We start from the raw sequence: 21,309 nt of genomic DNA on the forward strand, positions 1-21,309 counted from the left end.
TAACTTTGGACCTAAGAGGCATACCTGCATGTCCCAGTCAGACAATCTTGCAGAAGATACCTCAGATTTATAGCTGGCTCAATGCACTACTAATTCTCTGCACTGCCCTTTGGCTTATCTACTGCACCCAGGGTCTTCACAAAATGCCTGGCACCAGTAATTACATTTTGCAGACAAAGAGGAATTCAAATATATCCTTACTTGGACGACTGCCTTATTCAAGCAGAGAACAAAGACATTCTGCTAAAGCATCTGGTGTTTGTAAAAAGATTACTAATTTGCCTAGGGTACACAGTAAATGAAAAGAAGTCAAAACTAGTACCCTCTCAAGAGATAATACTCCTGGGTGCAAGCTTAAATACAGCTGCCCAGATGTCTTATCTCACGCCAGACGAACAAAGGCAACTGACCTCTTACTTCAAAATGTTGGCAACAAAGACCCAGTTATCTGCAAGGAAAATCCTGCAGGCTTTGGGCTTCATGGCATCCTGCATTCTGTTAATTCCATATGCCAGACTGCATATGAGGAAACTACAATGGTATCTAAAAAGTGTTTGGGCTCAACATTGCCACAGCCTGGAAACATTAATTACCCTCATTCCCTGCCTGCAACAGGAATTTCGATGGTGGGCACAGGCCTGTCACCACAACAAGGGACAGCCATTCACTTTACCCACTGCCAGGCAGACACTAACAACAGATGCATCCGATTATGCCTGGAGGGCCCACATGGCGGGAAAATGTATTCAGGGCACATGGCCAGCAAGCCAGATGCATCTTCATGTCAATCAAAAAGAGATGCTAGCTGTTCAGAATGCCCTGACAGCTTTCAAGGACGTACTTCATCCAGGATAAATTGATAAATTGATATTGATAAAGACGGACAATACCACAGTTATGTGGTACATAAACAAGCAAGGGGCACACATTCCTACCCCCTATGCAGACACGCCATGACTTTGTGAAACACAGCACTGACCTATCAAGTAAGAGTGAAAGGGAAGGTCTACAAGAGGGTAGTGAGACCAGCTATGTTATATGGATTGGAGACAGTGGCATTGGCAAAAAGGCAGGAGTCAGAGCTGGATGTGGCAGAGTTAAAGATGTTAAGATTTGCCCTCGGTGTGATTAGGAATCAGTATATAAGAGGGTCAGCTCATGTTGGACAGTTTGGAGACAAAGCAAGAGAGACGAGATTGCGTTGGTTTAGACATGTGCTGAGGAGGGATGATGGGTATATTGGGGAAAAGATGCTAAGGATGGAGCTGCCAGGTAAGAGGAAAAGAGGAAGGCCTAAGATAAGGTTTATGGACGTGGTGAGAGAGGACATGCAGGCGGTTGTTGTGACAGAGCAAGATGCAGAGGATAGGAAGAAATGGAAAGAGATGATCCGCTGTGGTGACCCCTAACAGGAAAAGCCGAAAGATGATGATGATGATGATGTCTGTAAGTCACCTGTGTGGTCTTCTGTACATATTTTTTCAGATGTGATAAGCCGAGTGTCTAGATTTGGCACAGCCACCCTACAAGGCCTACTGTTAGCTGCCACAATTCCTAGAAAGGATACTGCTCCAGGAGTCTTCCTGTTTTTCATAAATATTACTGCAACAGTGATCCCTACAGTGTAGTACACTGTGTGAGTATATAGGCATTAATGTGTGAATATGTTAACTGTTGTAGTGCTAACTCCTGTCCAGCTTCCCCCTTCAGGACTGCTGCTGTCCGTCACTCTCCATTACATCATAGGGATGAATACCAGGGGAAGAATTCTTTATCCAGTCATTAGGCTTGGTGTGTCCAAGGAGGAGGGAACTTTCTACCACATTATTAGGCATGTACAGATTACTTAAATATGCGCGCGCACGCAAAAACACACACATACATATGTATGTATGTATAATATATGCACACATTTTATATATATATATATATATATATATCAGCCCCCTTTTTCCTATTTTTTCTACATTGGGTCAGGGTATCGTGTTAACTGTCGCCAACTCTCGATTCAGTGCCGCACTCCTGTCTTCAACACTCATGCCTGACTGTCGCAGATCTTGTTTCAAACAATCCATCCACCTCTTTGCTGGACTTCCGCGCTTCCTCTTACTTTCTTCCTGTCTGTCCCAAATCTTCCTCACGGTATTGTCTTCTGCTTTTCTGCACATGTGCCCAAACCACCGTAATCTGTTCTTTTTGATATTTTCTGCAATTGCAGCTACTTTGGCTTCTGCTCTTATGTCCTCATTTCTTGGTCTATCCCACGGTGTGCATCCCACCACCCTTCTCAGGCACTTAATTTCCATCACCTCTAGCTTCTTCAACTGTTCTGCCTTTACTGCCCAGGTTTCTGTACCATACAGTAGTACTTGGTCATACCACTGTCTTGTACACCTTAGTTTTCAGCTTCTTTGGCATTTTTCTGTCATAGACTACACCCAACACTCTGCCAGTTGGCTGCAGCCCCTCTGATTCTAGCTCTGACCTCTTCATTCAGACTACCCTTCTCAACCATCCCTCCCAGAACTTATTTGCCTCTTCCACTATCTTTCCTTCTATCTCTGTTCTCAGATTGTTCTGATTTCCCCAATTTGCTGCCATTACCACCGTCTTGTCTGTGCTAAGTTTCATCCCATGTGCCTTCAGTTTTGCATTGTATTTGTCTATCCTTTGCTGAAGTTCTAGCTCAGAGTCTGCCTGTACTGCCACATCGTCTGCATACAGCAGCTTTGTTGATCTGTACATATGGGTTATGTTTCGTTAACTGGCAACCTGCAGCAAGACAAGACTGTTATGCAAGCATGTCAAGCAGGTGAAAACACACCTCAACTTGGTGGACCACCACCCTCATGGAAAACACTAGAGGGATAGATCACCAAATAACACTACACCACCATCATTAAAATAGACCTAAACACTACTCAAATACAAAAAAGCCCAAACACCTGAGCCCAAAAAGTCCCTGGAATTCATAAACTCAAATGACATGGAACAACTAGTCACCATCCCCACAAGAGGGAAAACATACTTGATCTCATCATCATAGACATGTTCAACATCATGAACAACACCAGTATACCTCACTGATCAGATCAGATCACAACCAATGATCATGCTGGGCCCACCCCCCCACCCCCCCTGAAAAGAAACCACAAAAAAGACTAAAGAACGAAACTGACTTCAACTTACTAAAGACTAGTGTGGACTCCTTTTCCTTTTGTGGTAAACAGGAAAACAGTACTCAAGCAGAAAACAAAGCCTCACACACAAAACCAGCACCTGCAGACTGCTGCGATGCCAAGGCAATCAAAAACAAAAAGCAAAACAAAGACTCTTTGTACCAAAGACCCTGGTGGACCCCAGCCATAAACAAACAAAAAAAAAAAAAAGGAGGAAGCTACAAAGCAGAGCAGCAAAATCAAAAAAAGTAAAGCAAAAGACACACTTGATCACTATAAATAAAAAGCTCTCAAATCAATCAAAGCATCCAAGCAGATTTGAGAGAAAAAAAATAAAGACTCAAAAAGAAAATCTAGGAGCCTTCTTTAGCTATGTAGGAAACCTGGGAGAGAACTCCAGACTAGTTCTCAGAACTATGATGATCAGATGACTGATCCTACACAGACACAGACACATACTGGCTGACAGCTGTTCAGTGCAGTTTCCCCCCCCCCAAAGGAGAGATATCTATACCAAGCGATTGCACAGCATCCATGGGACCTGATGGCCACCCCTGCTGTCAACTCGAACTCCCCATTAAACCCACAGCCAGGGACTGTTTAATCATAGTCTTACCTACCTACCCACTGAGTGGCGACTGCAACTGTGGTCCCACGCAACTGTGAAGTTGGGTCCACCATCCACCACCCCACCCTGGAAATTACCCCCCTAGAGTGACAAGCCTTATCTGCAAAAGCATGGCCATGGAATAATGGACCTCATAATAATAAATAAAGACATTTGCATTGCTTTGCAGACTCCATCCCCATTTCAGTTTGGCTTTGTCAGGCAGATCATTGCTTTTACTTTTTTTTCTTAAACAGTCACCCCCCCATGATGAGAGTGAGAAAGGTCCATACAGCCACCTACTACCTCGATGCAAGGCCTTTGACAAAACCCACTCCGGGTATCATTGAAAACTCATCAGCAGTTGCTGGCGCCATCAAGACTCAAAGCCTGTCACAAGTGGTGTACCACAGGGTTTGAGCAGATGACTGCAAACTTATATATAAAAAAACACATCTGACACAGACTAAAGGACGTAAGCATTAAAACTATGGGCTAGGCTTGTAAATGCCCAAAACAGATGACAAGGTGGTAAGTGCTGATTGTGGCTTTTATCCAGGGTGCTAAATAGGGGAGATTCCACTCGAGTCCAAGATGCTGTGGTAGTCTTAACACCTCTAACTATTTTATATATTATTTTTTATATTTTATTTTTTGAGATTTTAAGTATTTTGCTTCAGATTATTTGTTAAATTTTTCTGCATTGCCGCCTACTTTTGAGCATTTTCTGGCTTGTTAAACTTGATTTCTGTGTTGGTAACTATTTAGAACACAACCTAGAGCGGATTACTGAATTTCCTGCATGCACTTATTTTTAAAATCATTTTTTTTTCTTAAAACTTGCATTTTATCTGTCTCTGGCCTAGCACTCAAGTGTGGGGTCATTTACTGCACTGTTCTAACTTGTTGATACTTGTGAACCTCTGCTTTCCTTAAAAAAAACAAAAACATCTTGCTTTTTTCCCACTTTTCTGAGATTTAAAAAAGTTCAGTTACAGATTTGCTGTTCTGAACTGTTTGTAAGTTTCTTGGAGCCATTGTTTGCTTGGGCTAAAGGGAAGTCTCTGTGTTCATCAGTGGCAGTGATAAACATTGAGCAGCCTGCCTGCCCCTGTGGGAGTGGTTACTGCCTTGAAACTGTAGTTTTATTGGCCATTTTGGGTCAATTCCAAACTCCTTTATCTCCCTCTCTTAAAACCCTCTTTTAGCGGTTTTATGATAGCAACATGGGCAGCGCCACCTAATTGGGTTTAAACTATTCCTGGCTCCACAAAGTCTGCTATTCACTTTTTCCCTTAGAACTGCTCTATCTCTCAAATTAAACACCATATTCTCATTCTAAGGCCCCTCACTGGTCCAAATAAGTAATCTTACAAGTTAGCACTAATAAACCATAAGCACTACTTACTCTTATACTCTCTACGATTACCTTGTCCCCTATTGGTCTGTTTTAATTCAGTTCCCTATATTACTCTAGCATGTCCAAAGGTCAGTCAATGGTTTCCTCTCCAGTCCAGCTGGTGAATCTGGGAATTGTGAGGCAATGGTACAACTGTCTCATGTACACGGACAACCCTCTCCTCCTCCAAACAGGTTCAAATATATGTGAGAGATGCAACCATATAGCCAAACTGGAGGCTGAGCTCTCTCATCTCAAAACTGGTGTAACCAGTCAGGAGGAGAAGGTAACCTCACACAACACAATTCCAGTATCACATAGTCCCACCACAACAGCGAACCAAACACATAAAAACACAAAAACATACTCGGAGGCTCTAAATAAAAATCTACCTAAGCAACAGAGACCTCCAAAGCAGACATCCAAGCAAACGCTACCCCAAAACAAAACACGTACAGCACATAGTACACAAAGTCAGTGCGCCAAGCAGTCACAGCCCTTAAGGCTGAATAACACACCTGATACCCTTGTAATAGGTGACTCTATTGTCAGACACACTGACGTCCCGCTCACCAGGCTGAATAAAGAGAAGGTCACAGTGAGCTGCCTGTCTGGCGCTAGGATCCGCCACATAACGCAAGCACTCAGGTCACTCCAAAGCAAATACAAATATGACTCAGTCATTGTACATGCTGGCGTGAGTGACCTGAGACGTACCTCCCTCGACTACATAAAAAGAGACATAGAGGAGCTCTCTGATCATGTAGCCCAGGCCGGTATGACCCTGACCTTGAGCAGCATCTTACCCTCACCTAGAATGATGCCACAGTATAAAGACAAAATGATCGATTTTAACAATTGGCTAAAATTTTGGTGTCATTCAAAGGGGATCCAGTGTCTGTCAGCCTGGGATGACATGCTCGACAAGCCACGTTGCTTCGCTAGGGATGGCTTGCACCTGTCACCCCTGGGCTTTCGGATATTGGCAAAGGCTCTTGCCACCCCCATAGTGCCTTTTTTAGGCAAGGCTCAAAAGTCAAACCCACCTCCATAGACAGCACAAGGAACAAGAAACTAAGGGTAATGCTGCTAAACGCCAGAAGTCTTAACCTCAAGATGCATGTACTCGAAGCTCTCCTCAGTATGGAGAACATCGATATCTGTGCAGTGACAGAAACCTGGTTCAAGGCTCCAGAGAGCACCCCAGCACTACCAGGTTATACCTCATATCATGCTTTTTGGCCCCAAAACCCAGACCGAGCCACAAAAGGAGGGGGAGTTTCCATATTTATCAAGGATATCCACACCTCCAGGTTAGTGGCAGTGCACGGCATCGGAGACCATCCATGTGCAACTGACAGTGGGCAAGACTGCTTTTCAGTTTATTGCATCCTACAGACCACCCTCTCAAAGTCAGTAATCCCACTCTGCTTTCCTGAAAACATTGGAGAACACTAAGATCTCTCCGAACACCATTATATTGGGCGACTTCAACTACCCAAACATAGACTGGGAGCATTACTCAAGCCCCAGCACCTTAGCCCAAAGGTTCCTGGAATTTATAAACTCAAATGCTATGGAACAACTAGTCACCACTCCCACAAGAGGGGAAAACATACTAGACCTGATCATTACCAACATGGGGACTCTATGCTCCATACCAGAAGTATATCCCTCATTGGTAAGATCAGACCATAAATTAATTTCACTGGATAGCCACATCCCGACCCCACCCCCAGCCCAGAAAACCACAGTGAAAAACTTCTCAAAAGCGAACTTCACACTTCTCAAAACTGAAGTGGAATCCTTCAAGGCCCCAGGGCCAGTGGAAACTACAGCCCAAACTGCAGAATCCTATATAAACGCATTCTACGGACATCTCCAGGAATGCATGGATCATGCTATCCCAAACAAAATCAAGACCCAATCATCCAAAGGCAGGCATCCAGTCTGGCGGACCCCAGCCATAAATAAACTGTACAACAGAAGGAGGGAGCTACTACATGATAGAGCAAAATCCCTAAAAGGGAAGGCATCTGTGATCAGTACTAGCAAAAAATTACGTCCCTCATAAAATCCTCCAAGGCCAGCTTCGAGAGACAAATTGCACAGGACACTAAAGACAATCATAAGGCTTTTTTCAGTTATGTTAGGAACCTGGGATGCAACTCGCAGACTTGTTCTGAGTTGATTCTAAACGACAAAAAATACACTGAACCCACAGACATCGCCAATATCCTGGCAGACAGGTTCAGTGCAAACTTCTCCACCCCCTCCCCCCACAAAAGAGCAAGTATCTATCCCGGCAGAGTGCAGCCTCCCAAACATCTCTGATGCTCAAGTGAAGGCCGCCATCTCCAAAGCAAAAAACACTGCTTCCATGGGACCAGATGGCGTCTTGGGTTGCGTCCTACATGAACTCCAAGAGGAACTAACCCCTCAAGTAAAACTGCTGTACAATCTCAGCCTCACTACAGGATATGTGCCCAAAGAATGGCGTACAGCAACAGTGGTCCCACTCCACAAAGGTGGCGCCTCTGCGGACCCTGGAAACTATCGCCCCATAAGCCTGACTAGCCTAGTATGCAAGGCTATGGAGAGGATCATCATGGAACTCATAAACAAAGACATTGGGGACCTACAGACACTAGATCCTACCCAATTTGGCTTCGTCAAGGGCAGATCCTGCCTTTTGAACCTGGTCGACTTCTTCGTAACAGTCACCAAGGCCATAGATGAAGGTAAGGTAGTCCACACAGCCTATCAGGACCTCGCAAAGGCATTTGACACAATACCCCACTCGGGCATCATAGATAAGCTATCCAGCCTAAATATAAACCCCTATGTCACAAGATGGGTTGCAAACTGGCTCAAAGACAGAACCCACAGAGTCAGAGTTGCTGGAGCCATGTCAGACTCGAAACCGGTCACAAGTGGCATCCCACAAGGTTCTGTCCTGGGACCTCTCTTGTTCGGTATTTACTTTTCTGAGGGACATGCCAACGTGGGAGGACTGTGGCTCACCAAGTTCGCAGATGACTGCAAACTGGGCGCCGTAATCGACTCTCCCGCTGACACAAACATCCCTCAAAAAGGTCTCACAGAGACGGATAACTGGTGCCAGAGCCATGGTCTAAAGCTAAATGCCAAAAAGTGTATAGCCATACACTTTGGCAAAAACATTGTGCCCACAAATTACCACATAGGTGGTAACCCATTAAGTACAGAGAAAGTAATTAGGGATCTGGGGACCCAAGTTGATAGCAATCTCTCCTTTGACAACCACATTGCCAAAGTGGTTAGAAAGACCTTCTACATAGCCCACCTCATCATGAAAGGATTCACATCTAGATCAAGAGAGGTAATCGTGCCCCTTTATTCATCCCTCATCAGGCCCATCATAGAATACAATGCCCCCTTTGGGATGTACATTACCCGACACCTGCAGCAATTAGAAAGACCCCAAAAGTACCTCACCAGGAGGATCAAGGGACTCAAACAGATGCCATATGCTGCTCTGTTAAAAAAACTCCAGCTCTACTCAGTTGCATACCACCTACTTTGAGGCGATCTATGCCTGACATATAAAGCTATGTCCAACCCAGAATTAATGGACATGCTCCACCTCAGTAAATCTAAATCCCTTAGAGCCACTCACTCGAGGGACTTGAACCTCAGCACAGAAATAAATAGAACATGTTGGAGGGACAGATTTTAACCCAGAGGCTCCCTTCGGTCTGGAATAGAATTCCAATTCATGTTGGGCAGAGCACCTCACTGACTCTCTTCAAGAAGAATCTTGATGAGTGGATGGGGGATCGTAGGTTTGTCCCGGGGATTACTTCCGTGTCACTATTAGACAGAGGCACAGTAAACTAAACTTTAAAAAGGGCACAGTATACTCAAATCAAGGGGTGGCGTAAGCCAAACACAATCGGGCTAGGCTTATAAATGCCCCAGGGCAGATAGCCTAGTATGAACCTATATGCCATGAATACTACTACAACAACAGTGATGTTACTTTAATGCCTACTGCCATGGTGAGTATATTCACACAGCTGTACTTCTCTTATGGTTAGTTGTACAAGATGAAGGTACACGTCAATTTGTAGTTACCATGTGTACTATACAGGATATTCCATGCAAATGTACAGGATGAAGAAGGGTGTGATGTGAATCTTTTATACATATAAGCATGGAACTAAAGAAAATTAAGCCAAATGTGTTGTCTTCACCAGTCAAGCTCTGTCTCTTTGGCTATATTCTGATAGTTCACCTGTTTTCTTTTTTTTTTTCTTTTAACAGGTAGAAGGATCTTCGGGTGCTACTGACACAGTGAAAAAAGGCTTGTCAAATATACTGGGTGTTATCACGGACACTCTTGCACCTCCTCCTGATAAGACAATAGACTGTGATGTCATAACTTTGGTTGCCACTCCATCTGGCACAACAGAGGTGTATGATAGTACCAAGGTAGGATAATTAATCCATGCGAATGTTGTCAGTAACCTGGTGCTTCAGGGCAAGTTGTTCATTTGTACTGCCAGTGAGTTTGTTTGCGCATCTTGGTTGTTCGTGGCTGTGTTGATACGTGAGAATCAGAAGGACTTGTCTCCTTTTACAGTAGTAGAGGTGATGGAATGTGCTACAAGACAGCTCAAGTAGGACTGCAGAGGTGGCATTTTTTGTAAACCTTTATGAAGCGTTGCACATATACTTTACTAATCATACATGTTAGGGGTTGCGGAGAGTAATGCAAGGCAGACCATGTATCTTCAGTCAGCCAGTATATAAAGGAACTGCTGATGCAATGCCAGAAAACCTTTATATCTCCTACTCCTACTGTTAAGCTGCTGCCCAACCAAAGAGTTAAACCAATACCAATCAATCCATTAAAACAAAAAAGGAGGTTGAGGCATTTGGAGGAGAACTGTGAAGGCAAAGTCCACATGGAACATTCAGCTGGGAGGCTCCCCCTCTAGTCACATATGTACTTGACTATGTCATGTAGTTGTCATGAGAACATTGGTAGTATCTGTTCAGCTTGTAATTTTCTTGTATTGTCATCATCATCTTCTTTCGGCTGTTCCCGTTATGGGGTTGCCACAGCGGATCATCTGTTTCCATTTCTTTCTGTCCTCTGCATCTCTGTCTGTCACACCAGCCATCTGCATGTCCTCTCACCACGTCCATAAACCTTGTCTTAGGCCTTCCTCTTTTCCTGTTACCTGGTAGCTTCATCCTTAGCATCTTTTTCCCAATGTACTCTGCATCCTTCCTCAGCACATGTCCAAACCAGTATAATCTTGCGCCTCTGGCTTTGGCTCCAAACCTTCCAACATGGGCTGAGCCTCTAATATACTTATTCCTAATCCTGTCTCTCCTCGTCACACCCAGTGCAAATCTTAACATCTTTAACTCTGCCACATCCAGCTCTAACTCCTGCCTTTTTGTCAATGTCACTGTCTCCAATCCATGTAACATAGCTGGTCTCACTACTCTCTTGTATACCTTCCCTTTCACTATTACTGGTACTTGTCTGTCACAAATCACTCGTGACACTCTTCTCCACCGACTCCTTCCTGCCTGTACTTTTCTTCACCTCTCTTCCACACTTACCATTACTCTGAACTATTGATCTCACTGGAAATCCACATCCTGCCCCCACCCCAAACAAAAAAGACCACAGTGAAGAACTTCTCTAAAGCAAACTTCACACTACTCAAGACTGGTGTGGTATCCTTCAAGGCCCCTGAGCCAGTGGAAACCACAACCCAAGCTGTGGAAGCCCTTACCAAATGCCTTCTATGAACACCTCCAGGACTGCATGGATCAGGCAATCCAAAATAAAACCAAGTCTCTTTCCACAAAGGGCAAACATCCAGTCTGGTGGACTCCAGCCATTAACAAACTTTACAATAAGAGGAGAAAGCTATTACATGATAGAACAAAATCCATAAAAGGGAAGTCACCCCTGATCATTATTAGTAAAAAAATACGAGCACTCATAAAATCAACTAAGGCCAATTTTGAGAGAAAAATTGCCATGGATTCAAAGGACAATCATAAGGCCTTTTTCAGCTATGTTAGGAACCTGGGTGGAAACTCCCAGATATGCTCAGAATTAGTCCAAAATGATACAAAAATCACTGAACCCACAGACATTGCCAACATACTGGCAGACAGGTTCAGTGCAAACTTCCCCCCCCTGCCCGCCCGCCTAAAGGAGAGATAACTATCCCAGTGGAGTGTAGCCTCCCAGAGATCTCAAATGTGCAGGTCAAAGCTGCGCTCTCTAAAGCTAAAAACACAGCATCAATGGGACCGGATGGTGTCCCCGGCTGTGTGCTACACGAGCTAAATGAGGAATTAAACCCGCACATAAGGCAGCTGTTTAATCTCAACCTTACCACAGGATACGTACCCAAGGAGTGGCGTACGGCAACTGTGGTCCCACTCCACAAACGCGGTGCCTCTACAGACCCTGGTAATTACCGCCCCATAAGCTTAACAAGTCTAGTCTGCAAAGCTATGGAGAGGATCATAATGGAGCTCATAAACAAAGATATAGGGGACTTGCAGACATTGGACCCGACCCAGTTTGGCTTCGTCAAGGGCACATCATGCCTTTTGAACTTGGTCAACTTCTTCGAAACAGTCACCAAGGCCATTGATGAGGGAAAGGCAGTCCATACAGCTTACCTTGACCTTGCAAAGACTTTCGACACAATACCCCACTCAGGTATTGTAGAAAAGCTTACCAGCTTAAATGTAAACCCATATGTCACAAGATGGGTTGCAAACTGGCTTAAGGACAGAACCCACAGGGTTAGAGTTGCTGGCGCTATGTCAGACTCCAAGCCGGTCACATGTGGTGTCCCACAGGGCTCGGTCCTTGGCCACCTATTGTTCGGCATCTACTTCTCAGAAGTACAGGCCAACATGGGAGGACTTTGGCTGACAAAGTTTGCAGACGACTGAAAACTGGGCGCCATAGTGGAAAGTGCATCGGACACGGATATCCTTCAGAAGGGACTCACAGAAACAGATAGCTGGTGCCAGAGCCATGGCCTGAAGTTAAACGCCAAAAAATGTATAGTCATACCCTTCGGGAAAAACAAGGCAACTCCAAGCTACCATATAGGTGGCAATCCACTAAGCACAGAAGAGGTTATCAGGGACCTGGGGACCCAGGTTGACAGTGGCCTTTTTTTTGACACTCACGTTGCTAATGTGGTTAGAAAGACCTTTTACATTGCCCACCTGATCATGAAGGGATTCACATCCAGATCTAGTGAGGTCATTGTTCCCCTGTACTCTTCACTTATCAGACCAATGCTCGAGTACAATGCCCCATTCGGGATGTATCTCACCTGACATCTGCAGCAATTGGAGAGACCCCAAAAGTTCCTCACCAAAAGGATAAAGGGACTCCAAAATCTGTCATATGCTGCCAGATTGAAGAAACTCCAGCTCTATTCAGTCGCATACCGTCTGCTCAGAGGTGACGTGCCTGACATACAAGGCCATGTCCAACCCGGAATTAATGGACATGCTCCACCTCAAAAAATCCAAATCCACCAAAACCACCAGAGCAAGCGACTTAAACCTTAGCATGGATATAAATAGGACGTGCTGGAGGGGATAGATTTATCACTCAGAGACTCCCTATGTTGTGGAATAAAATCCCGGTCCATGTGAGGCAGAGCACCTCGCTGGCTCTGTTCAAGAGAAATCTTGACCTGTGGATGGGAGATCGTAGGTTTACCCTGGGAATCATCTCTGTGTCACTGCTGGACAGAGGCACAACAAACTAATGGGCACAGTATTTTTTCATATAAGGGGTGGCGTAAGCCACAAAACTTTGGGCTAGGCTTATAAATGCCTTAGGGCAGATAGCCTAGTATAAACCTATGAAGTATTTAAACTCATCCACCTTCGCCACCTCTACTCCTTGCATCCTCACCATTCCTCTATCCTCCCTCTCATTCGCACACATATGTTCTGTCTTAGTCCTGCTGACCTTCATTCCTCTTCTCTCTAGAGCACATCTCCATCTCTCCAGGGTCTCCTCCACCTGTTCCCTACTCTCACTACAGATCACAATGTCATCTGCACACATCATAGCCCATGGGGACTCCTGTCTGATCTCGTCTGTCAACCTGTCACCATTGCAAATAAAAAAGGGCTCAGAGCTGATCATTGATGTAATCCCACCTCCACCTTAAAAGCATCCATCACTCCCACTGCAGACCTCATCGCTGTCACACTATCCTCGTACATATCCTGTACCACTCTTATGTCCTTCTCTGACAGTCTCGACTTCTTCATACAATACCACAACTCCTCTCTAGGCACCCTGTCATATGATTTCTCAAAGTCTACAAAAACACAATGCAACTCCTTCTGACCTTCTCTGTACTTCTCCATCAACACTCTCAGAGCAAACATCGCACCTGTAGTGCTCTTTCCCGGCACAAAACCATACTGCTGATCACTAATCATCAAGTCCCTTCTTAACCTAGCTTCCACTCTTCTGTCCCATAACTTCATGCTGTGACTGGTCAGTTTAATCCCTCTGTAGTTACTACAGCTCTGCACATCACCCTTATTCTTAAAAATCAGTAATAAAACACTTTTTCTCCATTTCTCCGGCATCTTCTCACTTTCCAAACTTTTATTAAACAATCTTGTTAAAAACTCCACTGCCATTGCACCTAAACACCTGCATGCTTCCACAGGTATGTCATCTGGACCAACAGCCTTTCCATTCTTCATCCTCTTCATAGCTATCCTTACTTCCTCCTTGCTAATCCATTGCACTTCATGATTCACTATCCCCACATCATCCAGCCTTCTCTCCCTCTCATTCTCTTCATTCATCAACCCCTCAAAGTACTCTTTCCATCTGCTCAACACACAATGTTCATCGTGTTTCACTGTTGCAGTCATAGCACTTGGGTTATCCTGCTGGTAGGCGACCCGCAGTCGGCCCGAGTTCCAAAGTCTTGGTCCGGCGTCGGTTGCTGTCGCCTCTTCCCTGACGTCAGTGCGCCAGGGGTATAAAAGTTGCAACCGACGCCATTTTCTTCAGTCTTTCTTGCCGCGTGGTGCCCAAAGCAAAAGCAGTTCACAAGTGCCAGTCGACCGACTCCTGAGATTTTCAAAATTGAGTTTCAGGACCGAAGTCTTCAGTAAAGCTAAGTACCCCGTTGGGGAAACTTTTTCTTGCTCCAGACCGATGTCAGTAAAAGTTAATAATTGTATTTCTTGTGGGAAGCAAATACCTCATAAGGATTTTCACTCTTACTGTATTCCTTGCCTAGGCCCTGACCATGACATTACCAGTTGTCAGTTTTGTGCTAGATTCAATAAACGCACTATTAAACGTCTGTTTGATTTTGCTTTACATTATTTTGGCCGAAGGAACAACCGATGACCGGAATTTATTAAAAAACGCAAAGAAAAGGACAGGCATCCGAGGTCAAAAACTGACGACGAAGCCTCTTCTAGGCCAGTTGCCGGTTCTCAGTGAGGTGCTTTTGCAGCCCCTGACACCCGTTACCTCAGAGCCACAGGCCGTAACCGACAGCCACGTGGAGACACCGAGGCCTTTGGAAACTCAAGGTATTGGGCCTACAGAAACTATACCCTCAGATGGGTCCGGAGCCGCTGAGCAGGCATCTGCTTCTGAGGGTGTTTTCAGACCTTCACAGCTTACAATTAAGCCCACTACAGCAGCAAAGGCAAAGTCAAAAACACCATTAAAGACAAGGAAACAAGTACAGCATTCTCCTGAACAGTCATCCATGCCAAAGAAACAGATGCTTAAAATGGCCGAAGACCTAATTACTTTAATCAGGGGTTCCCATCCCCCAACTGACAAAAGGCCTAGGCAAGACACCGATTATGATTCCTCTGACCAGGTTTCCATTTCCTCTGATTCCTCTTCTGATCAGGGATATTCTCTCCCTCCCTATGAGGACTCTGATGCAGAAGAGTCCATACCTTCAGCCTCTCCACCTGAGGATTATTCTTTTGGGGAAACCCTGCACACCATGAGGGAGCATTTCCATTGGGAGAGCCAGGATTATTCAGAATCCAAGAAAAGGCTCAGAGACTTCCTTTTATTGCCTCAGCACAGGCCCCTGGCTATCCCCCCGTGCTTGATATTGTTGATGATATTTTTTCTGAATCCAGTCTGTCTCCTGATTCTTTACCCCCTGCACCAGTCAAGCCAGACAGGTACTACGGTGTCCCTGACTCTCATAAATTTCTTTACAAAAACCCCGCTGCAGACCCAGAAACAATTTCTCAGGGTCTAAAGGGGTTAAGGCTTCCACTGCTAAAAATCCTGTCCCCTCGGATAGGGATTTCAGAGCTCTGGACAGATGGAGAAAAGTTTACACTTCTGCTACTTTAGATGTAAGAGCTTTAAACTGCCAGTTTCACATGCTTAAATATCAGCAGTACCTCATGTCATTGTTAAAACAGAAAATGGTTTCAAATACAGAAAGTCCTGACAGTAAGGAAATGCAGGATTTACTGCATGCAGTTGAACAAGTGGGAAAGCATACTCTGCAATGTGGTTTTGATTCATTAGAGGCTTCTTGTAGAGCCGCAGTTACAGGCTCTGTTATTCGAAGGCATGCTTGGTTGAAGGAACAAAGTTTACCTGACCATGTTAAAGTAAAATTATTGGATGCTCCATTACAGCATGATACTTTGTTTAGTGTTAAGGCAGAAGAGGTGTTAAAGAAAATGGAGGATAAAGCAAAGTCAATGCAGACAGTGAAATATTTCTTACAGGTTCAACCACCAAGATTTAGCAGAAACTGGCCTTCAAAAAATTGGTCCTTTCCAGTGTCAGACAGGCCACAGAGGTAGATACAGACGCCCAAGAGGCAGATCTCAGCCCCAAGGCTCCTACAGACCTTAACAATGGGGTGCTTCGGCCCCCAAAGGAGGGGAAGACAAATCACAACCTTATAGAAAAAGCACCCCTAGGGGGAAAGCTAGCACTTCTCTCAGAAAATTGGCACATGATCACCCAGGACCAATGGGTGCTGAATATTGTTTCTCAGGGTTACAGGTTCCACTTCCACATGCTTCCAAAACCAAAAGGTATGCTAGACCTGCCACAAAACCAATGGGCAGAGCCACAGAAACAGATTGCTGCTCTTATGGGAGCTATTCAAAACGTTCCACAGCAGGAACAGGGACAAGGATTTTACTCAAGACTTTTCTTAGTACCCAGAAAGGACAAAGCCTGGAGACCAATACTGGACCTGTCAATCCTAAATACTTTCCTGGATGTTCCAAAATTCAAAATGTTAACACTACAGCAACTTCTGCCCATGCTGAGCAAGAAGGCTTGGCTAGTTACTTTGGACCTCAAGGAGGCATACCTGCATGTCCCAATCAGACAATCTTGCAGAAGATACCTCAGATTTATAGCAGGCTCAATGCATTACCATTTCTCTGCACTGCCTTTTGGCTTACCTACTGCTCCTAGGGTCTTCACAAAATGCCTGGCACCAGTAATTGCATTTTGCAGACAGAGGAATTCAAATATATCCCTACTTTGACGACTGCCTTATTCAAACAGAGAGCAAGGACATTCTTCTAAAGCATCTGGCGTTTGTAAAAAGATCGCTAATTTGCCTAGGGTACACAGTAAACGAAAATAAATCAAAACTAGTGCCCTCTCAAGAGATAATATTCCTGTATGCAAGCTTAAATACAACTGCCCAGATGGCTTACCTCACACCAGACAAACAAAGGCAACTGATCATTACTTTCAAATGATGGCAACAAAAACCCAGCTCCCTGCAAGAAAAATTCTGCAGGCCCTGGGCTTCATGGCATCCTGCATTCTACTAATTCCATATGCAAAACTGCATATGAGGAAACTACAGTGGTATCTAAACAGTGTTTGGACTCAGCATTGTCGCAGCCTGGAGACAATCGTAACTTTAATTCCCTGCCTACAACAGGAGTTTCGATGGTAGTCCCAGGCCTGTCACCACAACAAGGGACATCCTTTCACCTTACCCACAGCCAGGCAGACAGTAACAGCGGATGCATCGGATTATGCCTGGGGGGGCACATATGGCAGGAAAATGTAATGTTAAGTTGTCAATCTCGCCTTCATTCTTGCTGGATGGGTTCGGAGCCGATCCTCGGCTCCGACTCGGCCACTTACTAAAGCTCGAGAGCTAATTTTACCGGCTCGAGGCAACCCTATATCCCATGATGCTAGGCGATAACTACCCAGATCTCGTTTGCCGCTTTCACTTACAAGGTGCGTTTTTACCAGCTGTTGGTAAGTTTTCAAATTTGAGACTTTGTCACCCTTTTTTGTCTTGGTTCCACTCCTTTTATTGTTTTAACTTCTAACGGTTAAATTTAAACCCTATTCCCCGTTAGTACCTTGTATTTCCCTTTTCCCAGTTATATATCCTTCCCCTTGGTTAGGCCTTAAGCCTGCCCCTTTCCTAATTCTTGTCAGGGATTCTGTGGAGTGTTTGGGTGTGTTAGTATCCCTGATGTCCTTCAAGGATGCATCTGCAGTCCTTACAAATGGGTTGTCCTGTTGTCAGGCAGCCCTTTGGTCGGCCGGATTCCAAAGTCTGGGTCTGGCCTCTGCTGGTGTCGCACTTCACCCGACATCATAGCTGCAGTTATTTGGGTATAAAGGCATCAGCCGACGCCATTTTCCTCAGTCTTTCTTGCCGCTGCCAAGCAGAAGCTGTTCGCAAGTGCCGGTCGGTCAGAACCAGAGATTACTACTACCGAATACTTCTACTACTACCAAGACTTCTAAAAGCTAAGTACCCGTTGGGGACTCTTTCTTGCCTCAGCCGATGTCAGAAAAAGTGAATAACTGTTTAAATTGTGGGAAACAAATACCTCATAAAGATTTCCACTCTTACTGCTTACCTTGCTTAGGCCCAGACCACGACGTAGCACCTTGTCTAGCCTGTGCTTCTTTCAACCGACGAACGCTTAGACGTCGGTCTGAATTTGCTGAAGAGTTTTTCGCCCGCTTTTGCTTACATTATGCCGCCGGATACTCCGACTCACGCAAATTTCTAAAAACGCAAGGAAAAGGACCGACACTCGCGGTCCGCGGTTTCGGCCGAAACCGTGGTTAAGCCAACCGCGAGTGTCTCGGTTTCGGCTGAAACCGAGTCCATGGTTCTTCCTTCGGCCGAAAGCTTGCCACTTACCGAGGCCTCATCCAGCTTGGCTGAATCTGCTACTGAAATCCCACCTGCTCCTGCAGGTTCACAGGATTTATCAGATACTATCCCTTTGGATATTTCTACCCCTGCACGTGGAGCTGCTAGGCCTCCTGCATCCATGTCGATTAAGGCCTTTGCCAGGGCCAAAGCAGCAAACACTTCCAAAACTGTGCCTGCTAAGACCCCCTCTCACAGGCCCAGTTCTAGTTCACAAATGCTTAGTCTAGCAGAGGATCTCATTTCTTTGATCCGGGGATCCCAAACTCATCCAGACAGGGCCTCTCACCCACCTCCAGAGAAGAGGACTAGAGTAGAGCCCCCTGAGCCAGTTTCTTCAGATGGCTCCTCTGATGAATCAGATAATTCAGACCCTCCAGAGGCCCCTTTTTCTCCTTATGAGGACTCTGATGCAGAAGAGTCCATTCCTTCTGCCTCTCCGCCTGAGGAATTTTCCTTTGGGGAAACCTTGCATGCTATGAGGGAACAATTTCAATGACAGGGCCAGGATTTTTCAGACTCTAGGAAAAGGCTTAGAACCTTTTTGCATTTGCCACAGCATAGGCCTTTAACCATTCCTCCAGTACTTACTGTTGTGGATGATGCTTTTAATGATGCTTGTTCTGCCCCTGATTCTCTTCCTCCGGCCCCTGCTAAGCCCGATAGGTACTACAGGGTTCCGGACACACATTATCATTTGTATAAGGCCCCTTTTGCAGATCCCGAAACTATCTCTCAGGGACCCAAGGCTGTAGCAGCTACCTCTACCAAAAACCCCCTCCCCTCTGAAAGGGAATCTAGGGCCTTAGAGAGATTGGGTAAAAAAGTTTACACTTCTGCTACTCTTTCAGCTAGGGCCTTAAACTGTCAATTCCACATGATCCAGTATCAAGAATTTATGTTAGATCAGTTAACTAAAAAGCTGTCCTCAGATGAACCATTAGACAAAAAATCCATTCAGGAAATGGTACATAACATTCAGCAGGTCAGTAACCATTCTTTAAAATGCGGCTATGATGCACTGGAGGCTTCCTTTAGATCAGCCATGACTGGCACAGTGATCAGAAGACATGCATGGTTAAAAGAGCAGGCATTACCAGATCATGTTAAATCAAAGCTACTGGATGCTCCCATGGACAAGATCAATTTGTTTGGCTCTCCTGCACAACAGGTGCTGAAGAAGATGGAAGAGAAGGCAAAATCTGTCCAGACAGTCAAAGATTTCTTACAGGTCCAACCTCCAAGGTTTAACAGGAATTGGCCCTCAAAGAATTGGTCCTTTCCAGACACCTGCAAAGCTCAGAGAGGCAGGAATAGGCGCTCAAGAGGCAGTAGTCAATCCAGAGGTGCCTACAGGGGACGTCAGTGGCAGGCTAACAGCCAGCGAGGTACAGCCACAGATACAGCCACCACCCCGACTACAGGACACTCACAGTGACTTGGCTCTAGCACCGCCTACCAGGGAGCAACTAGAAGCACCCTTAGGCGGAAAGCTAGCCTTATTTTCAGTAAACTGGCATTACATCACAGGAGACAAGTGGATTTTGCAGACAATAGACCAAGGTTACAGGTTTCACTTCCATACTCTACCAAGGAAGAGAGGAATGCCAAACCTACCTCCAAATCAAAAGGCAGAAGCTCTAAAGCAAATAACTCACTTACTAAGGATGAGAGCGGTAGAAAAGGTACCATCTATGGAGCAAGGACAAGGATTTTACTCCAGGCTCTTCCTGGTACCAAGAAAAGAAAACCAATGGAGACCTATTCTCGACCTGTCCACTTTAAACACATACCTCATTGTCCCAAAATTCAAAATGCTGACCCTACAGCAGCTTCTTCCCATGTTGGGCAAGGAGTCTTGGCTGGTAACTCTAGATCTCAAGGAGGCATACCTGCACGTCCCCATACGACCAAATTGCAGAAGATACCTCAGATTTCTTGCAGGATCAGAGCATTATCAATTCTCAGCATTGCCCTTTGGCTTATCTACTGCGCCCAGAGTGTTCACGAAATGCCTGGCATCAGTAATTGCTCATTGCAGGCTTCAGGGAATTCAAATCTACCCTTACCTGGACGACTGCCTGTTACAAGCGGACAACAATAACAAACTAGCAGAAGACTTAAAAAGGGTCATTTATCTACTGCAAGCCCTGGGATACACAGTCAATATAAAAAAGTCAAGGCTGATACCATCCCAAAGGATAACCTTTTGGGTGCAGAGCTGGACACATCACAACAAATGGCATTTCTAACAGTAGAAAAACAGGAGCAACTCCCTCTCTACTTCTTGGCATTAACAAAGCAGAACCAGCTAACAGCAAGAAAAGTCCTGCAAGCCTTGGGTTTCATGGCATCCTGCATAATTTTGGTTCCACATGCCAGACTGCATATGAGAAAGTTACAGTGGTACCTAAGGAATTTATGGTCTCAGCACAAGCACAGCCTAGAAACCCAAATTCCAATAATCCCATGCCTGAAGCAAGAATTCAAATGGTGGGCTCAGGCCTGTCAATCAAACAAAGGACTGCCCTTCCACAGCACTCAACCAGGCCAGACCATCACAACGGACGCCTCAGACCTCGGTTGGGGGGCGCACATGCTGGACAAGTGCATTCAAGGCTTATGGACTCAAGACCAGCTGCACCTACACATAAATCAAAAGGAAATGCTGGCAGTAAAACTGGCAATTCAGACATTCAGACCATTTCTTCGACAAGATCAACTGTTGATAAGGACAGACAACACCACAGTTATGTGGTACATCAACAAACAGGGAGGCACACATTCGTACCCTCTATGCCGGATGGCAATGGAACTCTGGAATGTGGCCCTGAGCCTCAACATTCAGTTACAAGCAATTTTTGTGCCAGGAAAAGAAAA

At 45.2% G+C, this 21,309-nt stretch overlaps 1 protein-coding gene across 1 annotated transcript in view; it reads left to right on the forward strand.

The window, feature by feature from the left end:
* Nucleotides 1–21,309, forward strand: part of BSDC1 (BSD domain containing 1) — an 871,248-nt gene that overhangs the window by 377,796 nt on the left and 472,143 nt on the right. The window contains exon 4 of the mRNA XM_044082455.1: nucleotides 9,491–9,658. Within this exon, the coding sequence (XP_043938390.1) occupies nucleotides 9,491–9,658 (168 nt within the window). The remainder of the gene's footprint in view (nucleotides 1–9,490; nucleotides 9,659–21,309) is intronic.

The sequence above is a fragment of the Protopterus annectens genome, chromosome 1.part1 (genome assembly GCF_019279795.1).
Source record: "Protopterus annectens isolate FY-2018-M chromosome 1.part1, PAN1.0, whole genome shotgun sequence".
Lineage (NCBI taxonomy): Eukaryota > Metazoa > Chordata > Ceratodontiformes > Protopteridae > Protopterus > Protopterus annectens.